Genomic DNA, 25,632 nt, shown 5'->3' on the forward strand with positions numbered 1-25,632 from the left:
CCGCCTCGGGGCGACTGGTTTCACTGTCGCTCAGTGGTCCTTCTGGCCGATCTACGAGGTCACAGCTTTTTTCTGTTCTGGCCCCACAGTGGTGGAATGAACTCCCCACTGATGTCAGGACAGCAGAGTCACTGCCCATCTTTCGCCGCAGGCTGAAAACTCACCTCTTCAGGAAACACTACCCTGACCCTGACCCTTCCATTTAGCCTTGCCTACTTGTTGTCAGTTATTTGTATGAGCTCTTGTTTTATTGGTTCTTGTTTATTTTGTATACACTTATTGGTTTTAGCTCTTGCTCATTAGATTTTCCTATTTGTCTCATCTGTTTAAGAAAGTAGGTAACTGATATATTGCACTTTTACCTTAGCGCTAGGTATACTCTTAGTTGCTTGTTTTAGAAGAGAATGCACTTCCGACTTCCGTGATTAGTAGTTTTCTCTTGCCTACCTATGTTGAATGCACTTATTGTAAGTCGCTTTGGATAAAAGTGTCTGCTAAATGACCGTAATGTAATGTTTGCAGATTATTGCCCACCAAGTAAAAAGTTAAAATGTAATTGATGGAAGACATGTAAATACTACATACAAATACAGGAAAAGTGGGCACTAGGGAAATCTGGGCACCATTTTGTGGGAGAAGACTGGACACTAGGGAAGAGAGACTAGGGTGAGAAGAGTGGGCACCTTATGGGGGTAGACTGGGCACCTTTTAGTAAAACTATTCCTAACCTAACCTCAGTCATCCAAATGTAGTTGCATTCCAGTAATACACAGGTGCAGGTCTGGTGCCCACATTTCCCAAGTGCCCACTCTTCCTAGTGTCCAGTGTCCACTCTGTTTCGGTGCCCAGATTTCCCTAGTGCCCACTCTTCTCACCCCAAAGTGCCCACTCTTCCTAGGTGCCCAGAATGTTTTGATGCCCACCTTTCCTGTTACCCTACCATACGTACAGTATATGCTGATGTCTCTGGGGAAAAACATCACCTGAAACTTTAGCCAAGCCCTTGTTTGTATTCTGCTAGATAAACATTTGTATGCCATGTATATCCAATCCATCCATTCTGTATGGAGACCCAACAGACAGACCACCAGCCCATTCTGAGAACCAACACAGAGTTGTTTATATACAGTAAATTCCTATAACACAGTTTGGGACAGGAGCTTACATGAAATCTAACAATGAAAAGACAGGTTTCTACTACAATGCAATGATATAACAAAGATTTATGAACTTAAGATGCAGGCATACAGGATAGGTAAGAAATCATTACAACACATATTGGGTTATCTCTTAACACCTAATTATTATATTTATTACTCATTAGACATATGTAATGACAGTCCACTAGGCTTCTCTGCATTCATGTGATTTGATTAATCTGAGTGGTGCTGGAAAACGATTACCATAATTTGTAAATGGTTCTGTATCACTTTGGCAAGGAATCCCTGTGAATTGGAATGTGTTTTTTTAAAACCACTTAAGCCCTATTCAAAAACATGTGTGTAAACCAGGGGTCTTCAACAAGGGGTCCGGGACCCCTAGGGGGTCCTCAGAGTTACTACAGGGGGGTCGCCAAATCTTTGTGTGATAGGATTCTTATTTTACATTAACCAGTAATAACCTCTTGAACATAGGCCGAAAATAGCAGATCTAGTCTAGAAGCTCTTGATTATTATTATTATTATTATTACTATGATTATTATTATTTGCCTATAATGACATGCCACAAGTATAGGGACACCGGGGGTAAAGTGGTTGATGTAAAAACGTGGCGATGAGTGATAAGGATGCTGCTGCTGGGTGATGATGGATGGACGTCGTTGGTCCATCAGAACCGGAACTCGTTCTACAGTTGGAGGTTGAAGTGAACGCTGCTGGGAGAGGAGACGAGATGATGTCGTCATAAGAGAAAACCAGCAGAGCAAAGAAAACAAAACAAAAACAAGGATTATTACATTAAGTCATGGAAACGGCCGAGACAGGTAAGAAACCTTCACCGATGGATCGCCGCGTCCAGAAGCAGCCGATCTGGTGTCATCATCATGCTGATGAAGTTAATAGAGAACACACATCATGAGCTAGCTGACTTGTTGTGTAGCTAGTTAGCATAGCATTCTGGAAGGCAGTGGCAGGGTTGCCATGTCCGCGTATTATAAGCGACGTTTTGCTTGTTTTTCTGCATAGTTGCTTGTAAATATTGGTGGTTGTATTGCGGGTTGTGTTTTTTTGGGCTGGTTTCTAACGTGTAGTTGCTTATTTAGGCTTGCTTCCAAATGTTTTTTAATTATTATTTAAAGTGATGGTTCTCAAATATTTTCATAAACGTTTTGTGCCAGGGAGCATTTGTGTTGTTAGAAAGTTTCAAAAAATTGTTCCAAATATTCCACAGTTTCTTGCAAGAGTTTTTGAAAGTTTAAAGTGCTCATGTGGCTCTTTAGGGCTTGTTTTCATAGACCTGTTGCTTTGTTTCCCTCGCAAAACCTGGCAACACTGGAGAGGCAGTATGGGTGCCATAGCAACCGTTTAGGAAACATTGGCTGTGATTATAGCTAAGGTTAGCTTAATGAATGCTTGCTTTTTTTGGCCGTTGCTAAATGATCAACGTGGTTATCGCTGCGGGAGGGTCGGTGTGATCAGCTGGTCAAACCCAAAGGGTCACGTTTTACAGCCACGTTAGTGTGACTGACAGCAGCGTGGAACAAGTGAACTTCACTGCAACTTTAGCTCCAGTAAGATGTTGTTCTGTCTGTGTTGACTGTCTGTGGTTTAACGTGCAGCATTAGCATAACGTTAGCCTTATTAAAAGGCCGATCAACGACGTCTGTCTGGACAGGACACTGTATGGGCGACTGGACAATAGCGTTAGCAACGTGGTGTGCTATTATTTACTGTCAAACATAGAACATAGTCGGTGTCATTTAATATCGTGCTGATGCTAGCTTGTTTATTCCCATGTTGTTGTTGTTGTTGTTTATCAGCTTCACGATTTTTCAAAAATAGCAGATCTACAAGCGTGCCGCGCTATGATCTCGTAGATCTGCTATTTTTTTTAATAGCCAAAGTATTAAATATGAGAGATCATGCAGCTTGTCGTCAGCGGAGCCATATTTCTGTTCACTGCCAATGGCTGTGGTCAAGTTGATCAGGAAGCGATGTTAGCTAATATAGCTAATGTCATAATTATATTGTTACATGTGTTAACGTTTGCATCGAGCTAGCTAATGTTACAGGTTGAACACATTTGTGTGTGTGTGTGTGTGTGTGTGTGTGTGTGTGTGTGTCATTTAAGGCAAGGGTTCCCAAACTTTTCAGGCCGTGATCGACCCCCCAAAATAATTATATTTGAACTGGGGACCCCCCATCCTGACAAGCACTAGGAATTGTAGGCATTACATTTTTGTTTCCACAGATAAACAGTGTGAACATAGCAGATCTACAAGCTCACTATGAGGCGTTGTGAGCTTGTAGATTTGCTATTTTCACAATGTTTGCCTCTTTCATATGTAATATTTGACACTTTGGTATTAAAAATATCTTAAAAGGTCATTAAATTGTAACTTTAGAAATGTGCAGAATCAGATTCCCTGTATACACTCACACTGTATGTTGGTTTGTTTACTGTTGAGTGAGAAAACAATGTTGGACATTAAGCTAATCATCTGGGGACCCCCCAAAATAATTTGGGGACCACATCGGGGTCCCGACAGCAACAACAGTTATATTCTGTTATATTCGATTTGTGAGTTAACTGACAAATACGTTTTTTTGGTTTGAGAACCATACATACTAGCACGCTTACTTGAGTATATATATTTTTCTTTCTACAAAAAATAAAAGAAAGCATTTCTGCCCAATTTTGATTTTAACATGACGATTCTGTTGTTATTCTGTTATATATATTTTTTATTTTTTATTTTTAAAATCTTAATCATTTGCTATTTTTATATTCAGCTATGAGTATGGATGGTGATGACTGCAATGGCCGGTCCTACATATCAGGTGAACATTGTGGCTCTTTTCATGACTCACAGACATTTGATTGATTGAGTGAATACTTTATTAACAGTTTGCAAAAAAGGCACAGAGGTACAGATTTATACAAAAGGATGCTAAAGCCCATGGCTTATTTCCATTGTGGTCCTGTGTATTCAATTCATCGAGACATCAATACAAGACAAGCAATAATATGCAAAACATCATATATACGAGTAGTATTAAAAAAGAAAAATATGTACAGTTAACAGTTCGGGGGTGGGAAGGGGTGATTTCCGGTGATAAGTTTAGACTTTTTACAGGGGCCAGTTACTAATTGCAGACACCTGTTAGGTGCTCTTTTAGAGAACATACCTTCTACAGCAGTCATGTCTTTGAAGTGACCACATAACAATGTTTTTTTTTTCCTTTTGGAATGCAGCTAGTGGGGACTCCTCAATGGAGAGGGAGTTTTCTGGGCCCCTTGGAGGTCCAACAGTGAGCACCCCCAACAGCCAGCACGCCTCTCCAAGTCGCCCCCTCAGTGGTCAGTGTGTGAATTAATGCATAAAACATAGAACAATGAATATGCCACACTTCATTACAATCTTTCCTTTGCACCATACTGTATAGCCGCAAGCAACTCTAGATCCTGTTTTTAATATCTGGAATCTAGAGTTGCAATACCAACCCTTGACAGCCCATACATCTAAACCTCTCCTATCTGATTGTATTAGTCAACGTTAAACTCACCAACATTGCAGCTGTACGGAAAGCTTGAATTATCCTCTTTCTATCTGGAAAGTTTTAGTTTCATAAAAATCCACAGTAGACATGTTATGAGCTACTATTCCGTGCAGGTGATTATTTTTCTGTTTGTGTGTTGGAGTTTGGAAGCATTCGTTTTCAATAACGCCACGTCCTGCTGTCTCCTGCATTATGTGCGATTTCGAAACAGGTGGTACGCAGGACCGTTGAGTGATTTCCAACGAGCACTTCCAAACTTCAAAATAGTTCTAAGAGTGACTATTACAGTTCGATAAGTTCAGACTTTCTTCTTTTGTGTCATGACATTTTCCAAATGTACAAATAATGAATGTACACAGCATTTTATTTATGTATTTTCATAATTAATTAGAATAACTTTTTTGCTACTTTCTGTGTACCTCAAAGTCGCTGATATTCCTCCTTTTAATTAGTTTTCCTCTTGTGGTTATAGCCAACTCCATTAAAGTGGAGCTGTACAGTGATGAAGAAGAGCCAAGTCGCGGTACCGAGGATGTGAAAGGGGAGTGGGGTGAGGAGGGTGGTACGGAGCAGGGCGGTGAGCCTGGTGGTGGCTATAGGGAGCTTACCAGTCCAGAGGGCTTGTCAGCAGGAGCAACCAGACTGCCAAATGGGAAGCTTAAGTGTGACATCTGTGGAATGATCTGCATTGGGCCCAACGTCCTCATGGTGCACAAGCGCAGCCACACAGGTGAGTGATCAATGAATTGATTACTTCTTACATTGTAGGAAAATACAATACAACTAGTGATACAACAATGATTGTCGAGCAGTAGTGGCGAGTTATGGCCACCATAATGATTGATATGGCATGTAATATACAGCTCAATTTAGATTTGTGGAGTTGGTATTTTTTCCAGCCTCATGCTCTTGTCATTTTATTGACAGCCATATAATTAGAAGCATTAGCATTTATATATATATATGGCTGGTTTTGAGTTGGGAAAATGGAGAAATCCAGTCACACTGTAGCCATATGTTCCATTAACCCATTAAGACCTGAGGCAGATTCTAAAAATGTCTTCTAAATCCTAACAGTGTTCTGACAAACCTATGTTGCCATACCAGTGGTTCTCAAACGTTTTCATGGCAAGGACCCCCAAAATTATATTTATTTGACCATGGAGCCCCCATCTCAAAATGCTTTGTTCCAGGAACCCCCAGAAAACCCCCCACAAAAATATATATATATTCAAAGATTTGCAAAAATGTTCACAATTTAAAAATAGCAGATCTACAAGCTCATAGCACGGCACAAAGTGTCGCGCTATGAGCTTGTTGATCTGCTATTTTTTAATAGTCAAAGTATAAAATATGAGAGAACCAATGTGCTATGTATACAGTATACTGTATATCTAAAATTACACGAATGCTTTCCCGGTTTTAATGGGTTTTTCAGTAGACCAAATTCTTTTTCAGTTATTTTCGGTGTGTGACTGTGACACTGCACAACCAAGTGTAAAATAAATCGCCCTTAACTGGTGCATTGCACTGATCAGTTGGGGGACATCACACCAGACACCTTCATTCAATAAGATATTTAAGTTCATAGGTTTGATTTACCCACAGGTGAGCGGCCATTCCAGTGTAATCAGTGCGGCGCCTCCTTCACTCAGAAGGGGAACCTGCTTCGTCACATTAAGCTGCACTCGGGGGAGAAGCCGTTTAAATGCCCCTTCTGCAGCTATGCCTGCCGTAGACGGGATGCTCTCACTGGACACCTTCGCACTCATTCTGGTGAGAGAGATTCTCACACATCCAGACATGTTCAAATTTGTGTTCATGAAACTAGGCTTGGGAGGTATCGAGGTATTACGTTTACCAAGGTATTTAGAAATCCACAAGGTATGCTTTTCAGTACCGTTAAAAAATACAGATGGTCCTCTCTTTATTAAACTGATACAGAGATGCAGTATTATGGTGATGCAGTGCACAGCATCATTAAAATATTGCCGCATACAACTTTATCTTGAGATTACTTCTTACAACTACAAAAGCAGTTTATTAGCTACATGATTCTATTCAACTGGCAGTATGCTGCCACCAACACCCACACATCATCTCTGTTCAGCCCAGCCTCCCAGTACAGCTTTTACTTTTTCCCCCCTACACAAATACAGTCATATACCATATACCCTAGTGAAACGCAGGAAGGTTTTAAAGAATAGATACAACCCAAGCCTACATGAAACATGTAGGCCTCATTACACAACCATTCTTAGGTTCAAATAGATTTCAGTTCCACAATGGTTTAAAAGTCTGTTTTTATGACATTATCTCCTGTGGACTTCTTGAAGCTAAATGGGGCTTTGTAGCTGACATTTGGGGATTCATGTTCAGTATTTACAGTAGTAGATGATAGCCCAAATTGTGGTATTTATAAATCTGTTTATACATTTGCTGCCACAAATAGTGAACATAGAGATTGGTCTTCATGATGATAATAATGCTATTTATTAAAGGAGGAGTTCACCCAAAAAATGACTTATTTTCTATCAATTGCACACCCTATGAAGCCTTGAATCCATGGATTCTCTTTTGTTTTTGTCGCATTCCTAAGCTAATAATTTGATTCCTGTCTCCTACCGGCTAATGTATCCGGTAGGAGACACAAAGTAGATTATTTGTGTCTCCTACCGGAAATACACACGGTCATCAAATTATTGTCTTAGGAATGCAACAAAAACTAAAATAAATCCATGAAATCAAGGCTTCATGGGGTGTGTAATTGATAGAAAATAAGTAATTTTTGGGGTGATCTCCTTTCAGCACTTTTTTAAACTAATTTACCAAGCACTTTACAACGGTATGTGAAATGAGACAGTCGATCAAACAGAATCAGGAAAAAAACAGGGAAATGCAAAAGCAGTAATTACAACAATATACTGTAGATGGTACAGTATACAAAGTGTATAAAATAAAATCAATCAGAATCATCTTTATTGTTACAGCACAGCAACAGGTGGAAAGTGGGTGATTTTTCTTTGCAGTGTTCTTAAAGCTGCACTATGTAACTTTCCTGTTCTACCCTGGATTTGAACCCAGGTCTCCTGAGCAAGAGCTGACATTTTTACCACTGAGCTAATAGAGCCTGCCCGCTTGCTCAGGGGAGAAATGGCCAAAATTTTAGTCAATTTCAGAAACGTGATTGTGTCTAACCTAGACACAGGATCTAAATGTAATAGAAGAGCAGGGAGACCAAATACAACCACCCCAATTGTATAAGTTATATTGTATTAACATAATCTTCCATACAGATTGGACAAAATAAAAATATATTCATGGCTCACCCATATGGAGTGAAATTTCATTTCAATTTCATTCTTGATCAACAAAGTATCTATCTGTGTTGTTGATAAATTACACTTCCTCTTTAAAATGATAGGGTGTTAAACATTACAAATACAAGGTGCAATGCATACAGATTGCTTGACATAGCTTTGTGGTGTGTACTGGGTTTACCAACAGGATACAACAGTACCGGCCCATAGCCGCGGGAACTACTTTTTGGCAGGATTTTACCTGGCATCTGTCTAAACAGGGTTGCATTGCTCATGGCATGGGACGGCCTTGCACGCCGTGCAGGAACCTATTTGACCAGGCGCACGCGCAGGCACACGCATAGATTTAAACCGACTTTAAATTCACACCTTAACAAAGTTTACAAAGGCTCCCGACTCACACCAGGAGGATTAACATAGGAATGAGCCCAGATGCATATCAATTGTCCATTGTGTGACCTGTAGTGTAGGTGTTAAGCGACATGCGCGTCAGAGTGCAACCACGTTCCAATTCAGCATTGCAACACTGTGTCTAAATAACACTCTATATAATTTACATTTTAAGCTTCGCATAAGACTGCATGGTCATCAAGGCTAGAAATTGAAAACTATTATATATTAAGAGTAATCTCAAGAGAGAGAGAGAGAGATTAATCGTTAGAATAACGGTTAAGAAAAAAATCGATAGTTTCAGCCCTACCTCAGAGTTAAATTAATGCTGAGGAATTTACTGTGAAGATGAATTGAATACAATGTGCATTGCATTCACACTTTCTAACACCGATAGCGCAACCATGCAAGGCGCCAACCTGCTCATCCGGGATTCAGTCTTGTTCAATGGGATTCAGTCTTGTTCAAGGACACTTCTACAACACGAAGCCAGGAGCACCTGGAGATCAAACCATGAACTGCCCGATTAACCCGTTAAGACCTGAGGCCGATTCTACAAATGTCTTCTAACAGTTTTTTGAAACACTTATGTTGCTATATCAGTGGTGCTCAAACTTTTTCATGTCAAGGTCAAGGACCCCCAAAATTATTTGTATTTGGCTGCGGACCCCCATCTCAAAATATTTAGTTCCAGGGACCCCCAGAAGCTTGGTTGGCGCCCCCCAGCCTCATAGCGCTCTAGGCAATTGCCTAATCTGCCTATTGGCTGGGCCGGCTCTATAAGCTTTGCCACACACTGACCATGATATTGTTAAGTGGCTATTATTTGTGTGATTATTATTACATGGCCACATACAGCACTTAAACAGTGATCTCATTTAGTTTTTTGTTGAGTAATAAATGCAGTGCCATTTGTCTGTTTCCAGTGTCCTCTCCCATGGTAGGGAAACCCTATAAGTGCAGTTACTGTGGTCGCAGCTACAAGCAGCAGAGCACCCTGGAGGAACACCGCGAACGCTGCCACAGCTACCTACAGAGCCTGGAGACACTGCAGCCTGGTTCTCACAATCCAGGTAGACTGTTCATAGCAGCCACAGTGATGCAGCGCAACAAAGACAAGGCAGAGCTGCAATACACATCTCACACGAAACTATAATGTACAATATATATCTTTTTTTAAATGCAAATGGCTCCTAAATAGGTGATTTTGTATTTCACAGAACCCCTCTCTGTCATTAATTCTATGTAGTTTCATTCCCCTCACAAAATCAAATTTAATACTATTCATAGCAAATTATACAAAAATAACATAGGATGTTGTCATCCCCTCTGCAGGAGAGGACATGAGGGAGCTAGAGTTTATGCCAGAATCTCTGTTGCAACCTTCCTCAAACAAGATGGCATTCATCGATCGGCTTGCAAACGCCAAACGCAAAAGATCCACACCACAGAAATTTGTAGGTGAGCACTTGATTTCAATCAGAGAAGCAAGGTGAAAAAACCCACAGAAGTTAGGTCTTGATATGACTGTCATGCACGGCTGAACTCTTATGAGGGTTCTAGGTTTTCAAACGCTATATTTTCAGTGGTCAAATTGAAATATCTAGCTGTGTTGAGCACTTTTTTGACTTTTTTTTCAATGTGATGCTGTTATTTTGGGAGATGTGTGCTTCTCCAAAGACATGCATTATCTGGTATCTGCACTGGAGTTGAATTCATGACAGACATGGAAATAAATGCATAGATCAAAAAATACCTCAGATCATTTAATAATTTAGCTAGTGATGCTGCCATCCAAAACACACCTGGCCGACAGCAAAATAATTTATCCCAAGTGTTGGAGGTCGTCTGCTAGGTGTGTATATTTTTGGCTACAGTTAACCCATTGAGACCTGAGAAGATTCTAGTAATGTCTTCTAAATCCTAACAGTTTTTTGAAAAAAATCTCAAATTTCTTTTTCGAGATTTTTCAAAAATAGCAGATATACAAGCTCGTAGCGCGGCACTCGGTGCCGCGCTATGAGCTTGTATATCTGCTATTTTTGAATAGCCTAAAGAAATCTAAAAGTGACACAGATGCGTTCCAGGTATCAATGGGTTAAACCAGTCGCCAGATTCGTTTTTTCGTTTTTAATCAACGGCTTGTCTATTTGATCCCGGGTCAGAATAGTCACACGGCAGCTATTCGGCTATTTACGCTGTGCAGTAGATTGGGACTCGGATGCTGTTTCTATTCATACAGTACATATACACCTTCAGTATCTATTACAGTACATTATACACCTAAAGTATCTAATGACTGCCTGGGTGTAAATAGCAAATTGACTATTCCACCCTGGGTGCATATAGCGTTGTTGGCTACTGACACCTAGCATCTGCCAAAAATCTATCGCCACTTGGCTGTTGCCTGCAGTTGGTCAAGTTTGAGCCAATCAGCATGCACTTGAGTTTTTATGTAGGGAAAGGGGCATGTGGCATGTAGCAGAGGAATTTTTGTTGTTGATATAGTCATCATGGGATAATAATATTACACTGATTGACACTACTGCTAAACATATAGCCTATATTTAAAAAAAAAGTGCAACAAAAGTTCACATTACTGTAGTAGCCATCAATTTTGGTTTTCAACTGGATAATCTGTAGCTCTTCGATCACGACTTTGTATCATAATGAATCCACCCAGGAGGGGTGCAGTGCTGTTGATAACCTGGATGTCATGATTTGATACGATGATATGACTTAGAACACAGTGCACTAAAGTTTGTTTGTTGCCCAAGCTAATTTCCCTAACCTTATTGAGCCATACAGCATGTTCCTCCTTACATCATCAAAGTATTTGACAGAAACCCAAAACACATTCAATGGAATGGAAATGAATGGAAATTAAATATCCTGGATTCTAGAGAGATATCAGCCATATCAGTATCATCTCTACAGGGTATCACTGCCAACTCCTGCCTCTTGGGAAGCCTGCTGTTGTCAGCCAGGTGTATTCAGGCCTTTCAGAGTGCTTAACTCCAATGGACTGCAAACATCTTTTCTCAACAAAAGAAATGGTTTTCCCTTTGCTCCCTTTGGCCATCCTTATTGTCTAAATAGAAAACATGCCAAAAGTGTAGTGGATGTCTCAACCGATCCAGGAGCGTTATAATTTATTCTTAAAAAAAGAAGAAGCGGAAATAGCTTGTAGAAGTTTTGTTTGGCTAATATGTTGAAAGATTTTGAAGATGTCTGCATATAATGACATGGCCATGATTTAGCTATCGTTATTATTAATATTTACTGAAGATGTAAAATAGAATGGAGGATTTAAGTAAAATTTGAAAATGTGTTGCTTCACTACAGGACAGAAGCATATGCGCCTCAGCTTGGCAGACGCACCATACGAGCTCAGTGCCGGTTTTGATAAAGACGTGGAGATGCACCATGGTGACCTGGAACAGCCACAGTTCACTGCTCTGAGAGGAGAATACTTGGGGACGGCAGGTAATGGCGGTTCAGGGGTCTCGGACACCTTGCGACCGTTACGGCTTCCTACCACTCACCCTTCTTGTTTATCAGAGATCAGGCCGGTCATTAGCTCTATGGCTCCTCTTGGCCCGAGGCTGGACTGCACAGGGGCTGGAGCCAGATTGGGGGCTACGGGTGTTGTGGGAAGGGAGGCAGCGGAGGGCCACGAAGACCTCCCTACAGGCCGAAGTCATGCCCCCTCACCTAGCAATGGTTGTCAGGACTCTACGGACACAGAAAGCATGCCAGATGATACAATACAATACAATAATACTGCTCCAGCTCTGCCGCTCCACAATAACAGCCACCATCACAATCTTCACCTCCCCCACTCTAACAACCACAACCACAACCACAACCCACCGCCTCCTCCTCTCCTGCAACATAGGAGTAGGGAAAGACACAGTCCTAGCCCTGCCAAAGACAGAGATGTGGAAAGGGAGGAAAGGGGTCATCCGGCTGCCCCACCGGCCACCCAAGCTCCAACTCCCAGCTCGCCTACTGCACCCTCCTCCACCTCCAGGGAGGCTTACCGGGTGGTAGATGGAGAGGGGCGTGCTGTCCGGTCTTTCCGATGTGAGCACTGCCGTGTGCTTTTCCTGGACCATGTCATGTTCACCATCCACATGGGTTGCCACGGTTTCCGCCAGCCCTTTGAGTGTAATATCTGTGGCTACCGCAGCCAGGATCGCTATGAATTCTCTTCACACATAGTCCGTGGAGAGCACATCCTTGACTGAGGAGGATGAGGGGTTGGACTACCTGCTTCAGCTAAGGCTATTTTAAAGTTGAGACTATGACCTGGCTGGGTTTGGTCTGCATAATACAGTCAAGGGGTTTAAAGGGGGCTGGGAAAGGATGAAGCTGATGGTGTAAGTAGGCATTGCTACTGTTAGCTGGCAACACTTGACCCCTCGTATGCATGCTAGAAAAGCTCAAGTGTGTAGTTTGTTAAATTGAAGAATAATTCTTAATGCACTTTGAACAATGGATCAATTTTGCACTTTCAAATTAATTTTATTCTAAAGTAGACGAAGAGTCAATGCACTTTGTTTTTAACCTCAGAAGTGCCTTGCTCTGATGGTAGTCTACCTTTGCTTTCTAATCCAGGATTCAGACCTGGTGCACAACATATGCTATACTAATGTGATTTATATCTGTGACCTGAAATGTTTCCGTCTTCTGCACTTTAACTGAGATAATGCAAAAAGAAAAAAAAAGAGGCTGAACAAAACCTGTTAGTGTGCACTTTGATGGGCTTGCAAATGACAACAAATTGAATACAGTAGTGTACTTTTTAAAGCAAAAAAGCACTTGTCCCCCAAATTCATTCCCTAACGCACCTTAAACTCCTACATTTTTGAGTTTGGTGTTGTGGTGAGCAGTAGATTGTGTTTTATAATACCAGATGTGCAGACCAAACTCAGAAAACCAGGTCTATGTCAAATGGAGGTGTTGGAGGGGGTGACCTCAAATTAGAAATGCACTTTTGTTTGTATGTGAGGCGAGTGTGAGGCTGCATCTACACTAAGACGTTTTCTCTGAAAGAAACTGAGTTTAAAATGGAAACCATCTCCGTCCACACGAACAACAATGTCGTTCATGAATGTAGGCTTCATCCACGGGCGCCCTATTTGTGTCGTTCCTCCCTTCCCCATGTGGAAGTAGTAGCTTTCCTCCTGCGCATGTAGGCAGTAGTACAGTAGTAGTATTATAAAATGCAGAATTTAACTGCACAACAAACAGCTGCTTGTATAGACACCTTAGTAATGCCTGTCATTTGAATTAACTACTGGTAGTCAACAAATGTGGGTGTCTGCGTGATTGTTTTCAAAAGGTCTCCATTCCCGCCCGTCCACACTAAAGTGCAGTGCCGGAGTTTTCAAAACGAAACGGTGTCGGCAGTGTTTTCAAATGTCTCTGTTTTAGGGGGTCAAAAACACCTGATAGTGTGGATGATAGGTGCAAACGTAGCAAAGGGTATGTGTTTTCAAACAAAAACGTCCTAGTGTATATGTAGCCTGAATGTGTGAGAGAGAGGCCCCATGTTGTCTTGTAAGTAAAGTGAAAAATGAAGGCTTTTTTCCCTTGTGAATGTGGATTGGTATGGGGTGTTGTTAAATTGTTTTTATTGTCTATGATGGCTTTTGTTGCACTGATACCTGCCAGAATACAATGATTATATTAAACTATTTTATAGAATAACATTTATGACCTGCACATTTCTCAAAAAATGTGTGCAAAGGCATTCGCTATTAAAAGTATCACTGCCACTATTTTGGAGATTACTTAATCGAGAGGATAGGGTGTTTAATATTTATAGAAAGTCTCCTCGAAATCTCCCCTTAATTTACTACATGAAACAAACCAAAACTATTATATTTATGTTGTATTTAAAAGTGATTTTGGTGTCATTTGTTTTGTCATTGTATTGTGCCTTTCATGACCCTGACCTCATTGATAAGTTTGAAGGACATGAAGTACCATCTGTCATGGTCTGTGTGACAGATTTTTTTGGATGATGTGATTGTTGAAGATAATGAGTAAAGATCATGAGAAAAAGGCTTGACCAAGTACTAGAGTAATCCAGATAATCAAAAAGTCCCATGATTAGGATTTTGCACACTGTTTTCCTGAGGCCTATTCAAGTAGATCCTTGCTTCGATTGAAACGAGTATGTGAGGGAAAGAAGCACTTTTTGTATTTATTAAAGATTAGGTGCATGAGATTTGACACCTGCTGCTATGGCATGAATGAGTTGGCGTGGTGGTTGACCACTGTCCTCACAGACTAAATTGAAATTAAAATGCTTATTTTACATTTTTATATTCTCTTACTCTTACCATCCTTTAGCCTATTTTATTGCTACAAAGATGTGGGAAAGTTGAGTGAAAGACGTTTCCTGTCTAAGAATTGCTTAAACCAACAAGAAAGATGACATGAGCCAAAGAGAAGACTGTCAATTACAGATATCACTATCTGCTTGTTTACATGCTACTGTAAACCATAATATTGATGTGATGTTTTATAGTTGGTTGTGAATTGTAGTCTTTATATACATGTATATAGTGATTTGGTCGCGTGTGCATTGAACACAATAACAGCATGAAGTTTGAGGCCCATCAACCCTACTAGAGGCTTGACAATGTTTGAAAACGGTGCATCTCAAATTGTTGAAAAATACAATGATTCCAGGTTAAATTGGTTACACCTAAATCAACATTTAAGCTCCATTTATTTTTTCAGCATGTATCATACAGGGAATTCTCTAAATATCTGGACAGTGACATAAAATTATTAACTTTACTTTTAAGGATTGGGATGAGTCTGCAAACAATTCAGATGTGAATCCACTTGTATATGAATTACTTCCAATCCAGACAGTACTTAGACCAGGAAGTAAAGTACTAAATTAGTACATAATGCAGTCATCATATCAAGGCAGCTTTAAATTGTGATTGTCCTGACAGACATGAGGTTGAACTTGGGTTACAGTATTATTTGCTCTCTACTGAGAGTATATTCCAATTGTGTTCCATGGGGAAATTATATGTAAGATCGCATTAATAAGAAAATAAAATGACTTATGTCATAGCAAATTTTGAATCTGTTTTTAGGAGCAAAATTGTATTGATGAATCTGCCCCTTTTTAGTAGTCAGTTACAGATCCCATACTGATCCAAACAAGCTATTATGTAAAAAATATCAGTATGTAGTTGATGCTGGATCTTTAGTGCTATTCTGACAAAAGCTGGGAAATGATATAATATCCAAGTGATGTTTATGAGTTCCAGACCCATACAGTTTATCATGCTACTACACTGGCTAATGGTCAAGAGTCAAATCAATTTATCACCACTCATACAATTTCACTTGACCTTCTCACTGCTGTTGCTGCTGAAAGTGATAATGACATTTAGAAACCTTATTTCATAAAAAAAAAACTGGTGTGATTCTTTAATACATACTACTTGGGAGGTTATTTGTGGTGTCAACTATGTTCATTTGAACTATATATATATATATATATATATATATATATATTTTTTTTTTTTTTTTTTTTTTTAAACACCGTATGTACGAACCTTTTAAATGATTTTAATAAGAATAACCAGTGGTTTTATATTGAACCAATTTGTTTCTGTTTTGTGGGTCTAAATCAACCCAGCCATTCTGTATAGAATCTTCACAAAGTATCCCTCATGGTTCTTTGTGGAAGTGTAAAAAATGATTTCACTGATAGTCTCCAGTCTCCACCATACAGTCTCCACCATACAGTCTCCACCATACAGCGCAAACAGTAGACAAATTATATATTGGACTGAAAAACAGCTGTATAGTAACTATGAGCCAAAGAAATGCTATTTGGTACTGTTAAGCACATTATTGGGGTGAAGGAAATGGATTCATAGGTTTAATGTTAAAGCAGTCTGAGAGGTACATTTTCCCCAAGTTTTCAATGCTCCTCTTCCAACAGGATCTTGTTTATTACAAAAGAGCTATGATTTCTTTAAAAATATTTATGTTGTAGAAACGTATAGGTAATAAATGGTTGCCCCTTTCAAAATAAATATGAAAGATTTACCTCAAATATTACCCCTTCTGGTCAAGAGTGATGTTACATTCAATAAGTTATACTACTTTTAGTGGTTGGTTTGTAGAGTTTAGGCAGATTCTTTGTAAGTTTATGATTTATACCGGTACTCATATTGGGAAGAATCCATTCTGTGGAAGCAGTTAGCAGTTTTTGCCATCACATTAAATCCCAACAAAGGCTCCAACTTAAATTGCTTTCCAACTAGGTATCGTTTCACCCACAAATAGTATGCCTTATTAACTCATGTACTGACTGTTAGGTGAAGAGAATACAATATCAACTTAACTAGTGTTTGATGTAAACATTTGGCACATTTTTCTTGATCCTGGCCTTCGTTTATAGAACTTAAGTGACTTTCTGTCAGATACCAAAGTTATAATTACATATTGCTTGATCTCACTTGAACATGTTTTTTCCATGGGTAAAAAGATTACTCCAATTTTGTTTTAATTACTTCACTGTGTGGATTCTTTAGGCTACCTTTTTTACGTGGCCCAGGTGTGACTTGCCTCCTGTTAATGTGATTTATGTGCAGTAAATTTGGGTTTTCTGCCATTTGCCTTAGATGTTCCATAATTATTCTTAAAACCATTTAAAATGTTGACTTCATTTTGCTTAATTGTATAAGTAGTGTCAGGCCATCATTTATTTTGACCATCTTATAAATAGTCCATCTCTAACCCAATCATTAAGATCCTAAATCAGTCAATGACCGCAGCCAGTTCATTAGTATTTTGATTAAATTATCCCATTAATGGCCAGCTAATCCTGTATTAACCAGCCTTCTAAGGAAATACTTTGCCGTGTACTCAGGCTCAGCCCTCCCGTCGCTTAACAAATTGTGCTACACTGGTCAGTGGTAATGCTTTCAAACCTGGTGCATGTAGTACCAATGTTTGCTATTCTATCCTGCACATCAATCTCATCTTCCTGAATAATTAAGGATAACCATGTGAAAGCTTTTGCATTATTCAATTCATAACTGGGCTTATGAAATATATTTTACCAACTAGTTTTGTGGTGGTGTTTAAATGTTTTGCTTTTTAAGTTTCTCTATTGCACTGTTTGTTCCCTACAACTTCCCTCTGCTTTGCCCTTCCTAACTTTGTAAATGGTCATATATCGCTTTAAACTAATGCAGAATCTTTTTAAATGTATCACAATGTAATTAAACATTTGTGTAACCCAATCTTAAAACTACTGTAAGTTTTGTACTGTACTGAAGGAGATTATTCCAAATAAAATACTTGACTGGTTGGTCTTTACTACAATTGCATGATGTACCATTAATGAAAGTCATTGAGCCTTGCAAGTTATTTTTTATAAACATTTATTAACCGATGGTGTACATCTCTTGATTTCTCTTTACACACATCTTGGGCTAACCCATGGGCTTCGGAGGAGGTCTGGGTGCACCACCCTGTGAAGAGAATCATGGGTAAGTTAGATTTAATTATATTAACAGGATATAAAGTCAACCTTTATTTATACAGGTTATTGAAATTTCTTTACGAAGGTTTACAATACCTGAGGCCTGAACCTGGGGGGTGGGGTGCGGTCCTTCCTGGCCTCACAGGAACGGTTCCTCACCACCTTGCTGTGGATGGCACAGCTCACACAGTAGTGGAGCTTCACGTACAGCTTGGGCAACACGTACGCTGTAAAGAGGATAGAAGACATACTACTTTTAACATTTTACTGGGGTGGCAGTGACATCTTTAACCATCATCACAGCAGCCTCACCCAGGTCATGTCACTATAGGCAAAATAATATCAGACAGCTAATTGGCATATTTTTAAAAAGCATAACAAAAGGCTTGTGTGGTTAAAGGAGTAGTTCACCCAATAAATAAGATATTTCCTATCAATTACACCCCATGAAGCCTTGAATTCATGTAGTTTTTGTTTTTGTCGTATTCCTGAGCCAATAATTTGATGACCGGCGGTCTCTGATGGGAGACTCAAATGCAGGTCTTCATTTGAGTCTCATACCGCCTTGATGACGCCTCCGATGGTCAAATACTGGCTTAGGAATGCGACAAAAACTAAAACTATGAATTCAAGACTTCATGGGGTGTGTAATTGATAGAAAATAAGGATTTTTTGGGTGAACTACTCCTTTAAATAGTCAAGTATTACATATACTCACCATCAAAGACGCTGGCCTCCGAGATGTCCCTGACCGCTGCGGCCTCAACGATGTTCCTGATCACAAACTTCTTGATGGCCTTATCCTTGGGCACACAACGGGCACAGTTGGTGCAGCGGATGGGCTGCACATGCCCACGGCCCTTCTTTGCACGACCGTTGTTCCTTCTCTTTTTGGTCTAGAAAACAGAGAAACAATGAATACTTCTAGATATGAACACAATAATGTGAAGAACACACAATTACTTCCTGAATACTGCTTCATTTCAACAGCATTCACATTAAAAGTCGGTCATTATCAGGATTCAATGATAGGAATAAGGATAAATATTGATTTGTTATCAATATTGGATCATGTCATGTGGATGTCATTTGTCATAATATGTCAAAAGCGAATTACTCATATTATCATGAGGAATTAGCTTTTGACAGGCGGTCACAATGGGCCAGTGCGTGTATGTTGACGCTGTACAGTAAAACAGTACAACGCATCAACATCTGTAAAATACCTTACATCCCATTGTATTTGACGTTACATTACGACCATCGTCTCAAATCACCGGTCAGTGAATTTGCTCGAAAGGCATTTAGCGGTCTTTCAATTTACCGCAGCAGCAGCACATCTAACGCGTTTTGCCTCCTCAGGCCTTCAGCATTTTCTGGAGGATCGAATAGCACGAAATAAAGCGTAATCTGTTTGTCAGACTGCTGCTGCGGTAAGATAAAACACGCAAAGATGTCTTTTGTGAGTGCAAACTGTTTCTTATGACTTGTACTGAACAACCCTGAGTGTCGCATTATGGACCTGCTCAGAGAACACATGCACAAGACAGCTAGCTTAGCCTAGCTAGCTAACAATGCTACCAAAAGGCCAGGCCTTATTTTTTATCCGATATGCTGCACCAATTCGAGATTATCTTGAATAATACGAGTAATATATGTTACTATATATACGAACTAGTCACATTTTCGTTCCTATTAAAATAATTGGCCATTTTATTATGTTTGGTCAACGGGAGCGCCTCGACGCCGCACTCACCATGTTGACGGAGAGATAGAAAGAGGACCGGAAGAGGCTGCACAGGAACTATATTTCCGGTTCCGCCCGTGACATACTCGATATATTATTAAAATCCTAAAAATAAAAATGAATTGCAGTGTCCCCCCTTTTAATAAAGTAAATATTAAACATAATATCCCACGGTAACATAGTTGTATAATAACGCTTTCTTTTGAGCTAAAAATGACAGATAAATACTGAAATAGCGGGTGTGCGCATGCGCATACTGCATTGTGGCTGCATGTTTTAGTACTGAGCGTGGTTTGCGTGGGCGGATTTAACCTTACTCCATCAGCGTTGCCAGGTCCGCTTATTATAAGCGACTTTGGGCTTATTTTTCTGTGAAGTTGCTTGGTGGTTGCGGTCTTTTGGGTAGTTGCTTATTTTGGGCTTGTTTCCCAAATGTTGTTTAAACCAGTGGTTCTCAAACATTTTCATGTGGACCCCCAAATTAATTAATGAGTTTTATCGCAGACCCCCATCTAAACATATTTTATGCTACAAGATTTGTGTTGTAAAAATGTTTCAAAGATATTCCAAATTCTCTTCCAATCTACAAGCTCACAGCGCGTGGCATCGTGATGGGTTGTGAGCTTGTAAATCAGCTATTTTCAAATAGCTCATCTAGAAGCTAGGGCTCGCTTCTTTTGGGCTTGTTTTCATAGACCTGGTTGCTTGTTTCTCTCGCAAAATCTGGCAACACTAGTGATAGGGGTCGGGCGGCCCACATGTGATGATAAAACATCCCCATCTATCGGCTACCTGTGAGTTAAATGTATTTATTAAATATACAACAACAGTAAATTAAAAACCTTGACACGGCAACGGTACATTGCGTTGTCGATAACTTGATGTAAATACATTCTCATTGGCCAGCATAACTGGATTCATTTTAGTTTTTGCAAATGTAAAGGAAGTAAAAAAAAAAGAAAAGAAAACGTTGCTAGGAGACCATACACAAACAGAGAGGATGCTCATCTGGTGTTCACAGGTATGTTAAACTCACTGTACGTAATGTCAGCGATTGTAAAATACATTTGTAGTTCGTAAGTACATCATTAGAATGTTACTGTAGGTGTAAAATCTCACAATCATGGAAGGTGATTGTATGACATTCTGTATAGTAGTGTGTATATCTATCTGCCTTATATTTCATCATGATTTGTGTGCATGGGGGTCTCATCTTAAACAAGCGTAATGCTTAATGAGAGTTCCAGTTTAGTAGACCTTGTATTGTGAATTTGTACTTCCATGTACTGTTATGTACTGTCATGTACTATTCTCATGTCTTACTAAATAAACTACATCAATCAATCAATTTTAAAAGCTCTTTGCTTTACTTAAGATTTGTTCCAATATTAATGCAATGAGCATTACATACAAAACAAGCAAATAAATAAATAACTGTACAAGAATACTGCTGTTGAACACAAAATCAAACTACCTACACCAAGAAAATAAAATGTACTCAAAATATGGCAGGTTCACATGACAGTCGGGAAGGCAGATCCCCTCTCTCTCTCTCCTATGAAAAATAAAAACATGAGTTACTTAGCTAATGTTTGGCTTGCATTTTAATATAGTATAAATTACTGTTTGGTTCTAAACTATGAACTAATAATAAAATTACTTATTTTTTTCTCTTATTTTTTCAGGTTGAATCACTCAAAACTAGTGACACGTGTGCTTCAGTGAGTCAACACTAAAACGAGCCTACCTGAAGGAGAGAGAGACTATGCCAAAGAAAAGAGTTAAAAAGGGTGGTGGGGGGAGGCAGGGTGGGATGACAGAGGAGGAGAGACTCCTTTATATGAGGCATAGAGCCCAAGCAGAGGATGAGATGGCCAAAAGGAAAGAGGAGATGCTTACCCAGTTCCTTAAGGTAGGCTACTTCATCACACAAACAAAGACAGCATGGATGGATCACCATCATTCTTTTAGGCTACATTTCAACTTGTTTGGATTTTGGTCCTATGCATCATCAACCCCTTGTCTGTTTCAATTGTCATGCCTTTGACATCAGGATAAGTTGCACAAGGAAGAGAAGAACAGCGCTGTCAACCTACACAAACTCACCCAGCAGTGGCGGACTGTTCTTCGCCACACTCGCGCGGCAGAGTTACGTAATGACATTGATGTGTCCAGGCAGACCTTTGAACGGGTTCTTGATCACAAGAATAGCGTTGTTAAGGTGACTTTATCCTCCTTCAACTCATGATGATTTTCCAAATGTACACATTATTGACTGTGTTGTTGGTTTTATTTTCATTTTGTGTGTGTGTGTGTGTGTGTGTCTTTTGTTGTCTATTTTTATAACCGTCTCTAAACCTTGTGATTCAGTGTTTGGTGAGTGATCTTCATGAGGCAGAGCAGCAGTCAGCCCAGGTCCTGCGCTCTCACCTGTTCTTTGTAGAGTCACTGCAGGCTCTGCAGAGAGACAGACTGGCCTCTCACGAGGAACAATGGAATGGCGGCCAGCAGGAGTTGAGTTCCGAGTTCAACACTGAGAGGTGTGTGTGTGTGTGTGTGTGTGTGTGTGTGTGTGTGTGTGTGTGTGTGTGTGTGTGTGTGTGTGTGTGTGTGTGTGTGTGTGTGTGTGTGTGTGTGTGTGTGTGTGTGTGTGTGTGTGTGTGTGTGTGTGTGTGTGTGTGTGTGTGTCTGTGTGTGTGTGTGTGTGTGTGTGTGTGTGTGTGTGTGTGTCTATCAGCCACTTTAACTAGCATCAATGTCCCTTGCTGCATGGTTATTGAGTCTACTTACTTTGTGTTTGTCAGAGAGAAGTTATTGTCATTGCATCAGCAAGAGTTTGTCTACTTGGAGGATGTGACTTTTGCGATGGAGCAGCGCTACGGCGAGGTGGTCGGTGAAGCCCGGCAGGACTACCAGAGCACTAGAGATGAGATCAAAAACAGGGTATATCTTGCAAAACATTTTAAATCAGTGTCACTCCCAAATCATAACTGGAACCCAGAGGGACAACAAAAGATGTGGGAACCACACAAGCAAGCATTGTGTCACACAATCCTAAACATTTAGATTGCATCCATGCTTTCATGGTAGAAAAGCTGATTACATTTGTTGCGTGCAATGTCAGACTTGGTGTCACGCTCGATGATGCGCTGCGACACAGCTTGTAGATTGGATATTTTAGGTGCACAACAGGCTTAAAACTTTTTTTATAACACAAAAAAGGTGTAGATTTCAACGACCACAGTTTTATATCATATCTCCCACTGCTAATCTGTTTAGCACATCAAAGAGAAGCACGACCTGCGGAACCAGCTGGAGGGATCAGTTAAGACTCTGTGGTGTCAGTACCAGCAGGCCCAGCAGAGTTATAAGGAAGCTACTGAGGATCGTCGCATCGCTTATGAGTCACTGCGCGCCCGTGACCAATGCAGTGCAAAAGAGATTGAATCCCAGACCCATACATTGCAGAAGATGCAGGTTAGTATAAGTACTGCAATGGTTGCGTGACCTGCACACAAGGATACATTATAGTACTGTATCTCTAAAGCTGCACGTGTGCTCCTTTTTTTTGTATCAAACTCTTGTCCAGGTCTCCTTCAGGACATAGAGGAAACTCTAGGGGATCTTAATAAGAGTTAGGGTTTTAATTAAGCTGTCTAAAGGGCTATCCATATCAAGAAACATAACTATTTACGATAGCTATTTAGGTTGATTTACATTTTTGTTTTATTTTGTTTTGGATGGCATATCAACACAGTTTGAAGTGTCTACCAAATTGCCTGGCATTCAAAGTACTACACAGAATATTGTTTTGTACATGTACATATGTATCTTGCTACTTCTATAAATGCTTAAATACCACATTAAAAACATGTTGTGGTAACTATTTTCTTTTCATAGGACTCTATCTCCATGCTGCGTGCAAGTCTAAGCTCTAACCAGAGAGAGAGCGAGGCCGCAGCAGGAGAACTGAGAGCCGCCAGAGAGAAGGTGACCCTCCAGACTCGCCAGCTCAAGGCTCAGATGAGTCGTGCTCATGCCTCAGAGAAGAGCCGGCTCACTGACCTTGTCATCCACAGCAACACAGCTGCCAAGAAGCTGCAGGACATTGTTGCTAAGGTGGTTGTCATTATTTGACTGCAGTTTGTATTTCTATCCATTCATGACGTAACCCATTAAGACCCAAGGCCGATTCTACAAATGCCTTCTAAATCAGTAGTTCTCAAACTTTTCCGTGCCAAGGACCCCCAAATTGATATATATTTGTCCGCGGACCCCCATCTGAAAATGTTTTGTGCCAGGGACCCCCAGAAGAGAAGATTTGTGTAAAAAAATAGAAGCAAAAGTCAAAATATTTCAAACACTTTCAAGATTTTCCCCAAAAAGTAAAAAAAATAGCAGATGTACGCTGTGAGCTTGTATATCTGGTATTGTTGAATAGCCAACGCTAAAATCTAAAATGACACAGATCGCTTTCCCGGTTTTAATGGGTTAAGCACTTGAACCATAGCATCCCTGTTCTGGGGGTGAACATTCAGCCAAAGATTGCAGATCTATACGTTCGCAACATGTTGTGAGTGTGTAGATTGGCTATTTTTGGCAAAAAGGTAGACCCTGGTCAACTTGTATATAGGGTTTTAAGTGGTTAAGACACCTGTTCAAATTGCCCATCCACAGATTTCTAAATACACAGATGTCAACGCCACATTTGACAAAATAACGAATGTAAGTGACCAATGACATTCATCATTTAACCTTCACCTTGTGTCCTCTGGGATGATTCAGGGGGAGAAGCTTCTACGTCGAGCCGAGATGTGCCGCAAGCTAGAAAGTGACCGGGAAAAAGTCCTGCCCTTCTATATGTCCTCTCTCACACTAGAGGAAGAAGACCAAGTGAGAGCTCAAGCAATGGAACCACCAGCCGAAGAACTAGCAAAGGTAGTCATTTTGGCACAGTGGAATTGTAACATACATAGAACTGTGTTATTACTGAAACATCCCCATCTGTGACTCTGACTTTAGGCAATGACCGACTATTGGGATTTGGAGCGATTCTGGCAGCGTTATAACAAGGTCCTTCTGGAGCGCCTGAGTCTGGAAAAAGAGGAAGCGGCTCTGACGCAAGAGAACCAACAGCTACAGGCTCTACTGCGGCAGTACCTGGATGGCATTTCTGTCAGCGACAGCGTCCTCCGCCAGCGCAACCCTCTGCTCATGGTGTCCCAGCACACTCTCGCTGTGCCAATGATTAGAGAGAGACAGCGAAAACATCACACTGTCATCGAGGCAGCGCACGTGGTGCAGCGCACACTGTAACATGGCACGCCCACTGACAGGTACCACGCCCAATACTCAGCGTACACCATATCATTGCTTATGGCCTACAGCAGGGGGTTTTAACGTTTTTCAGGCCATGGACCCCCTAGCTGAGAGAGCGATGAAGCAGGGACCCCCTCTATATTGTATAAAATTGGGTTTCAGATTCAATTTTTTTTTTACTTGATCTGCTCTTTTTTCTCCTCTACACCTATACCTCTTTGCCAAAAATAGCCGATCTACAAGCTCACAACGCCTCGCAGTGCGAGGCGTTGTGACTTGTGAGTTTGTAGATCGGCTATTTTTGGCTTAAGTTCTCCTCAGAAAAGGGATGCTAGGGTTCAAGTGGTTAATGTAAAACAAAAAATAATATTAAAAAAAAATTGGCAGCCCCCCGGTAGTAACTCTGAGGACATATCGATTTACCTGTTAACCACTTAACAGAACATTTGTTTTCCTGCAGAAAATAGCCAATCTACAAGCTCATAATGTGAACTTGTAGAACTGCTATTCTCAAATAGCCTATAATGACATGCCCAAAATAGGTACACCAGGGTTATAGTGGTTTAGATGGTACATCGTATCACCAACAAATAAACTCA

At 40.3% G+C, this 25,632-nt stretch overlaps 3 protein-coding genes across 9 annotated transcripts in view; 2 read left to right on the forward strand and 1 right to left on the reverse strand.

The window, feature by feature from the left end:
* LOC308081637 (small ribosomal subunit protein eS26) overlaps positions 1 to 19,792 on the reverse strand; it is a 127,757-nt gene extending 107,965 nt beyond the window's left edge. For 2 of the 3 annotated variants that reach the window (XM_080423203.1, XM_080423202.1), the window contains exons 1-4: positions 19,724 to 19,792; positions 18,686 to 18,863; positions 18,064 to 18,194; positions 17,924 to 17,956 (exon numbers count right to left, since the gene is read on the reverse strand). In XM_080423203.1, coding sequence (XP_080279329.1) covers positions 17,924 to 17,956; positions 18,064 to 18,194; positions 18,686 to 18,863; positions 19,724 to 19,726 — 345 coding nt within the window. In that variant the 5' untranslated portion in view covers positions 19,727 to 19,792. Of the gene's footprint in view, positions 1 to 17,849; positions 17,957 to 18,063; positions 18,195 to 18,685; positions 18,864 to 19,723 lie in introns of those variants that run through there. The other variant, XM_080423201.1, reaches the window with a different exon arrangement.
* Positions 1,855 to 17,743, forward strand: LOC308082591 (zinc finger protein Eos-like). Of its 5 annotated transcripts, none has more exons than XM_080424427.1 (8): positions 1,855 to 1,982; positions 3,952 to 3,999; positions 4,415 to 4,519; positions 5,192 to 5,449; positions 6,328 to 6,495; positions 9,356 to 9,502; positions 9,765 to 9,890; positions 11,775 to 17,743. In XM_080424427.1, the coding sequence occupies exons 1-8, from the start codon at positions 1,964 to 1,966 to the stop codon at positions 12,677 to 12,679; spliced, it is 1,776 nt and encodes a 591-aa protein (XP_080280553.1). In that variant the 5' UTR covers positions 1,855 to 1,963; the 3' UTR covers positions 12,680 to 17,743. The 5 variants fall into 5 exon arrangements, with proteins under 5 accessions (XP_080280553.1, XP_080280556.1, XP_080280557.1 ...); XM_080424429.1 differs by lacking the exon at positions 1,855 to 1,982 and adding an exon at positions 2,517 to 2,554; XM_080424428.1 differs by lacking the exon at positions 1,855 to 1,982 and adding an exon at positions 2,580 to 2,729.
* A 1,687-nt stretch (positions 19,793 to 21,479) lies between the features above and the next one.
* Positions 21,480 to 25,030, forward strand: drc2 (dynein regulatory complex subunit 2; the record flags this gene model as incomplete). The annotated part of the gene is made up of 8 exons (XM_080423839.1): positions 21,480 to 21,626; positions 21,768 to 21,935; positions 22,085 to 22,254; positions 22,519 to 22,657; positions 22,994 to 23,191; positions 23,615 to 23,833; positions 24,500 to 24,652; positions 24,737 to 25,030. The coding sequence occupies 8 exons, from the start codon at positions 21,480 to 21,482 to the stop codon at positions 25,028 to 25,030; spliced, it is 1,488 nt and encodes a 495-aa protein (XP_080279965.1).
* Positions 25,031 to 25,632: the final 602 nt, after the last annotated feature.

Source organism: Gymnoscopelus braueri (assembly GCF_963280865.1).
Source record: "Gymnoscopelus braueri genome assembly, chromosome: 3".
In the NCBI taxonomy this organism is placed as follows: domain Eukaryota; kingdom Metazoa; phylum Chordata; class Actinopteri; order Myctophiformes; family Myctophidae; genus Gymnoscopelus; species Gymnoscopelus braueri.